The sequence below is a fragment of the Gaeumannomyces tritici genome (genome assembly GCF_000145635.1).
Source record: "Gaeumannomyces tritici R3-111a-1 unplaced genomic scaffold supercont2.1, whole genome shotgun sequence".
Lineage (NCBI taxonomy): Eukaryota > Fungi > Ascomycota > Sordariomycetes > Magnaporthales > Magnaporthaceae > Gaeumannomyces > Gaeumannomyces tritici.
Genome location: NW_008804545.1, coordinates 7,477,724 through 7,483,723, shown reverse-complemented (window position 1 = coordinate 7,483,723; position 6,000 = coordinate 7,477,724). Strand labels below are relative to the sequence as shown.

The 6,000-nt window shown below is 59.5% G+C and overlaps 3 protein-coding genes across 3 annotated transcripts in view; all 3 read right to left on the bottom strand.

The window, feature by feature from the left end:
• Positions 1-996, bottom strand: part of GGTG_02369 (hypothetical protein) — a gene marked incomplete at both ends in the record, with an annotated part of 2,153 nt that extends 1,157 nt beyond the window's left edge. Inside the window, 2 exons of the mRNA XM_009220141.1 lie at positions 88-224; positions 286-996. Coding sequence (XP_009218405.1) covers positions 88-224; positions 286-996 — 848 coding nt within the window. The remainder of the gene's footprint in view (positions 1-87; positions 225-285) is intronic.
• Positions 997-1,504: 508 nt separating this feature from the next.
• GGTG_02368 (hypothetical protein) lies at positions 1,505-4,084 on the bottom strand. The gene is made up of 2 exons (XM_009220140.1): positions 2,376-4,084; positions 1,505-2,314 (listed from the first exon to the last, which is right to left on the bottom strand). Exons 1-2 carry the CDS (start codon positions 3,675-3,677, stop codon positions 2,144-2,146), a joined length of 1,473 nt encoding a protein of 490 aa, XP_009218404.1. The 5' UTR covers positions 3,678-4,084; the 3' UTR covers positions 1,505-2,143.
• Positions 4,085-4,755: 671 nt separating this feature from the next.
• GGTG_02367 (hypothetical protein) lies at positions 4,756-5,485 on the bottom strand (the record flags this gene model as incomplete). Its single annotated transcript, XM_009220139.1, has 3 exons — positions 4,756-4,956; positions 5,080-5,355; positions 5,441-5,485. 3 exons carry the CDS (start codon positions 5,483-5,485, stop codon positions 4,756-4,758), a joined length of 522 nt encoding a protein of 173 aa, XP_009218403.1.
• Between the last annotated feature and the right edge of the window lie 515 nt (positions 5,486-6,000).

The following is a 6,000-nucleotide window of genomic DNA, read 5'->3' as shown; positions in this document are numbered from 1 at the left end:
AGGCGGCGCCCGAGCTCGCCGTGGGCGCCCGAGCCGCCCCAGGCGTAGACGTCGCCCGTGCGGGTTAGGGCGAGCACGTGGTCGGACCCGGCCGAGAGGGAGGTGACCTTGTTAGCGGGCAGGCCCGGGATGCGCACGGGCCTGAGCTGGATCCGGTCTTGGTCGGTGGGGTTGGGCTTGTCGACGAGGGAGGACTTGAGGAAGCCGAAGATGCCGTTTTGGTTCTGGAGATAAAAGTCAGCTTTGGCTTCTTTTCCTGGTCATTTTTATATCCTCTTTTCTTACCCTGAAAGTCCCCCACCCCCACACGTTCCCGTCCTCGGTGAGCGCAAAGGTGGCGTTGTCGGTAGCGGCGACCTGTGCGAACTTGGGAGCGGGCGCAGGACCGAACCTGTTCTCGGGGATCTCGGTCGGCGTGCTCTCGAGCTTGTTGAGCCCGAACTCGTTGTCGTCGTCGTCCTCGCCGCCGCCGACGTCGGTGCGCCTGCCCAGGGCGCCCGTGTCGTTGACGCCCCACGTCACGACCCGGCCCGCCGCCGTCACGGCCGCGCAGTGCATGCCGCCCGCCGACACCTGCACCACGGGGTCGCCGTCGCCGGCCGCCATGGCCAGCGCGGGGTTCCGCAGCGGCCGCCTGAGCAGGATCGTGCTCTCGGGGTTGCCGGGCACGGGCACGTCCGCCCCGAGCCCCAGCTCGCCGCTGCCGCCCGAGCCGAACGTGTACACGTCGAGCGGCTGCGTCGGGATCTCGTTGAGGACCGGCGGGGAGCCCACCGCCGCCGCCCGGGGCGCCACCTTCTTCGTCTTCTCCCTCGGGGCCGCCGCCCGCTCTCCCCTTTTCGTCCTACCACGAGCCGCGGCACCCCTCGTCCTTGGGGCACGAGCTGCGCCGCCGCGGCCCGGAGACAGGGGGGCCACGAGCACGGTGCTACCTCTCCTCGAAGAGACGTTGCTGGCCACAGACTTGCGCCTGGAGGCTCTCATAATCTTCGGCATCGTGGCGCCTGGTTCTGTCGGACACTGATGTATGGTGGTTTCTTCCGATCGGGGCAAGGCCCCGTCGGCCGCCCACCGGCCGCGGGTCGCCATGTTTTGTGTGTCGGCCTGCTGTCTCTACCGTCCCGGATCCGGCATGCTAGTCCAGTACCGAACCGGTCGATGTGTATTGTTTGGGTAACCGTACTTTGCCAGTCCCGGCATCTGTTCCTGGTAATTTTATACATGTCTTCTTTGTCTGGAAGTGCCGCCATTGGACTGCTGCTGCCTTGTGATGACATGTTTCCGTAAGCAGACAGAAAAAGCCAGTCATAACCGCGGAATCCACAAAGACTGGCGTCCTGTGATTGTCTGGCCTGTGTCTAGCCCAGCAACGGTCCGACGCAACCAGAGAACCGTAAATCTTTCATCGCTTCTCTTGGTTTCTCCTGCCTGTTCCCTTTTGCTTTCCTTTGTTTTCTCCACAAAGTTGCTTGTGATTTTGGCTGCCTTTGGACTCGGGTTGTCCTGCGGACAACACTTTGCGTCAAACACACCAGGTGACCCGCAATAAATTCAGGAAGGTGTGGAGAAGGAGATGAGTCATTTGTTGAGCACGGGCCAATTTGGCCCGCCTAAAGCATTCTCGGCCCTCCGAGCATTAGCACTGCAAGCAAGACAGAAAAGATTGTAATGTTACAAGGCCCTGCACGAGGTCAGGCCACGTGCAGGTTGCTACAGAGTCGGTTTTATCTAGCAGATCGCTCAAAAAAAGTTGATGGACAAGTATGGACAAGAAGTCAAGCGCCCGCTACGCAAACAGACACTTCCCCACACAAAGGATTACAGTCAGGAGCGCAGCTTGGGTGAGGGAGGCTGTGGGTTTTGGACAAAAGGAGATATGGAATGAGTGTCGAGAAGAGTGAACAAATGGAGAAGAACAAGGTGGGGTATGACAAAAAGAAGAGTGCGAGGCCAAAAAGTCATCAAGGAAAGGAGGTATTTATCATGATCGAAAGAACGGAAACACCGGAAAGACCTGCAGGCGCGCAGCTCGCCGGTGCAAGAAAGAATTGTCCAGCCGGGGATGAGGTCGAAGTGCCTCTGGGGTTGATGGGGTCCCCCGGTAGGCCCATCTTTCTTCACTCCAATCGATGGATGAGATGACTTAGTAGGCCTGGCCCGGCACGGGTTTGCGCTCGAGGGAGCCTGGGCCGCGGCTCATGGGCTGTTGCGGTCCTGGCCTCCCGGGACCGGGACGGGGCTTGACGGGACGTGCTGACAGGCAAGTCCTCGGCACGACTCCCTGTTTGGAGCGGTCGAGGCGGATGCACAGAGCCTGGATATGAGGTTAGCATTGGCAATAATGTGCAAACTTGTTCCTTAATCAGTGGACTTACCCAGCCGTCGTCATATTCAAAAAGTAGCCGGATTAGCTCTCCGGCCTTGAGCTCCAGCTCGTCCTCCATGGTGGGCTGGAAGTCGATCTGGACGCGGTAGACAGCAGACGTTGGCGGTCCACCGGCGGCAGCGATGGCAGCGCCGCCGGGTGATGTGGCACCAGGCTGCTGTGCAGCTGTGGGAGCATCGGCAGGGGTGTCGAGCGTCAGGTCGGGCGGGCGGGGCAGGTCTTTGCGCAGAGATGCTTTCCGAGTGAGTGCGCCGGCTGCAGCAACACCAACCACGGCAGCGCCAGTGGCGACGCCGCCCGTGATGGGCGAAACGGGGGTTGTGCTCGAAGCGACGCCGATATCAGAGAGTGGGCTGACTGGGCGGTAGTCAAACGTCTCGGCGTGGTTTCCAAAGGGGTTGGACGGGTTCGTGCTGTTGCCGGTTGTGGGTCTCTCCCATGCGTTGTCGGTGTTCTTGGGGAAGACGGGAAGCTGCTTCTCCTCGTCCTTGTTGCCGGTCCTGGGTCTGTCGGTTGCGATGGCGCCAGCGGCGAGGGGCGCTGCCGGTGCGTTGGAGGCGCTCTGGCTGGCGAATTCACGGTTGAACTTCTCGTCGTTGAAGCGCTCGTCGTCAAGGCGCTGGCGCTCCAGTTGATCTTTGCGTTGTTTCATGATGAACCAGATGACCATGAAGACGATGAGAACACCACCAATAACGCCGAAAGCGATGCCTGCCTTGGCCGCAGTGCTGCCCGCCTCCTGCTCCGCCCTTTGAGCGTCTGCCCTGGCTCCTGCGGCCGAAGTCTGAGCGGGGGACAGAGACGTAGGCGTCGGGGTCTCGATCGCCACAGGCGGCAGTGTTGGCTTGTCGGTTGCAACAGCGAGACTGGTCTCAGCAATGATGTCGGCTGTGGCCGTGGGCATAACAGAAGCTGGTAGACCAACGCTGGAACGCTGCTGAACACTCGAGGATGAGACGGCCCTGTTCAGGGTCGTTGTGGTCCTTGGTGACGGTGCAGCAGTGGTGGTGGCCTTTGGTGCCGGCTTCGTCACTTTCCCATCGTCGTCATCGTCATCGTCCTTGGGCTTGGGCTTCTGGGTGGGAGCTGCGTTGCGAGTTGACGCGGGAGTTTCGGTAGTCTGGGAGGCAGCAAAAGGAGCCTTGATATCCGAGATGACACTCTTCACTCCGTCAGTGAAGCGGTCCCATCCGTTTTGCCTCTTCTCCAGCTCCGCAATCACTTCCTCCGCAACGGTCCTCTTCAGCCCCTGATGCAGCTTGTGACGCTGCATATGCCTGTTGTTGTGCATCGTGAATGTGCGTGTGCGTTCCTTCCCCCACTGGAATGTCGGGTGGGAGGGTGCGATGTCTTGGTCGCGATATGGCGCTCGGGTGCGCGAGACAGATTTTACAGATCGAAGTCGGTCGAAAACGAAAAACCGTTGGTGTATGGTATTCAGCGAATGGTGAAAGCTGTCTGTCGTCTGGAAAAGCTCGCCTCTAAAGAGTGTGCCGAGCTACAAAACTGCTGTTCTCGGCGTCCAACACCGCTAATGATTGATTTCGCAAACAGAAAGCGAAGGAATGAAAGGGAGACCGAAATAACCCGGGGCTGCTGGCGAAGGCAGACTTTGAAAGAGAATGGACGGTAGAAAGGGAAATCTACCACGGCAGGTCGCAACAAAGCCGCACACGGACAACAATGACAGTGCCTGGGGGGGAGCGAGTGTAAAGAAGAAGAAAGAAGGCGGGAGCGACTGGCTGGGAGATGTTCCCGCCGTCCCAGCGACCCAAGCGACCAGCTCCAACGGTTCCCACCGAGGCCAGGGGTCCACACCCACCCCCAGCCTACGGCGAGGTGGTGTGTGTGGCTGCTCTCAATCGAGCTTGGCGTCCATGTCTGCTGCAAGGGGCATGGGGGTTTGCTAAAAGCATCGTGCAAAAAGATGTGCAGGGATGACTGCCCCACACCATCTTGTTGCATTTTCGCTCATTTGCACTCTTGGGTCAGAAATGGATACAACCTCCACCCGCTTGAGGTCGCCGGCACCAGCAACCCAAGGGAAATCACCCGTGAAGTCGTGGCAATTTGGACGACTGGATAGCGGTCTTTCCGAGCATCGATCCCACCCACCCGTGGCATCGCAAGGAGAGGAACGACGGTATCACACCACAAAGTCAGCCGTGTCTGGTCAAAAAGATGCAAAAACAATCGAGTCACCCGGCAGTTATGACAAACAGTTTCAGAAAGCCCGTTCCACAGAGCTTGTGTTTTTGTCCAAGCCAATATCAGGCCCCGCCTGCAACCTCGGCACGCGGCTGTTGGGCAGAAGGGGCCCGTCGAATTGTTCCTTGCAGATCCAAGCTCCTCGTGGACTTTGTGCTGCGCTATGGAGCCCCGCCAAGGAACAGCGGGGATAGCTTTCTTCTCAGCACCATTTCCAGGGGCACTCGCTGCGCCATTGGCTGCAGCGAGAAGGGTGGATCCCCAACGGTGGCACAGGATTGCGTCGGCCCAATAAGCGAGATTGGGGGAACAGGGGTGTCGTCTCTCGCCTTGTCCCTCACATCACATTGGCTTGTGCTGAACTGTGAATATGTTCGTGTGCTTGTCGCAGCATCAGTGCAGTTACCGCTTACCTGTGATCCGATTCGTAAAGTCCCTCTCCTTTGCGATTTCCAACCTCTGCCTACACCGCACAACCGCCTCACCTTTGAGATGGCTTGCTTCCTCTGCCTGTGCCCAAGCGTTTGCGCGTGATAACCCGCCATCCCACCTGAAGAAGCTGGAGGGGTTGGGACTGGACCCAAATGCCGCACGTGGAACTGAGACAGCACAGTTGATCGGCCGTCGCGGTGGGCATGTTGATCGACTTTGCCCATGCTTTTGTCCATCTTTGTTGTGTCCGTGTGCATGGCACCTCCACGTGATGCGGTCTTTTTCTGGGACGGCCAGGCGAGCTGCACACGCCGCGGGCCGGCGCCCCCCTGGCGAAGAAAAAAAAACCATTCAGAACATGGAGTCGGCCCTGTTCGCAATGATCGGCCACTGTGTGCCGGGGAGAAAACGCACCCGCACAGTGGTCTGTTTCGTTTCGTTTTCCTCGGCGCCAATCATTTGCCTGCTCAGGACACATCGGGCCCGAGCTGCCCACCAAACCCTCCCGCTCTTCCCGCGCAGCCGCCGTTCTGAAACACGCCAACGGCGCTATCAGACGACGATCGTCATCTAAACCCCTCCCTGCGCGCGGTTCTCCCCTCGCGGAGCACAAATTAGCGCACTGGCGCTCATCATGATCCGTTTGGAGCGATTTTTGCGGTCGCCCCGATTCGCGACGAGTGTCGATCGGGTGAAAAGGACGTGGGAGGCATGGAGGCAACCTGAAGGGGCGACGAGACGCTTGTGGCTCACGCCCTGAATACCTCTACCCGCACTGCTGACCTGATGCCACACGCCAATCGTACTGTAGTCGTCCCTGCCGTGCATGAGACGTCGACAGGCCGTCTGCCCTGATTGAAGCCAAAGCAGTGGGCTGCGATAACGACTGAATGTCTTCACTGATCGCCGCCGGGGCCTTCGGGACAGGGGTAGCGAGGTCGGGGAGTGGTTGGGGTTCCTGCCCACCGACGTAT

Excerpts from the sequence above, each read along its gene's own strand:
- GGTG_02368 (XM_009220140.1), bottom strand. The coding sequence starts at position 3,677 with ATGCACAACAACAGGCATATGCAGCGTCACAAGCTGCATCAGGGGCTG. Across the intron at positions 2,315-2,375 it reads TTGAATATGACGACGGCTGG|GCTCTGTGCATCCGCCTCGA; the intron begins GTAAGTCCACTG and ends CCTCATATCCAG.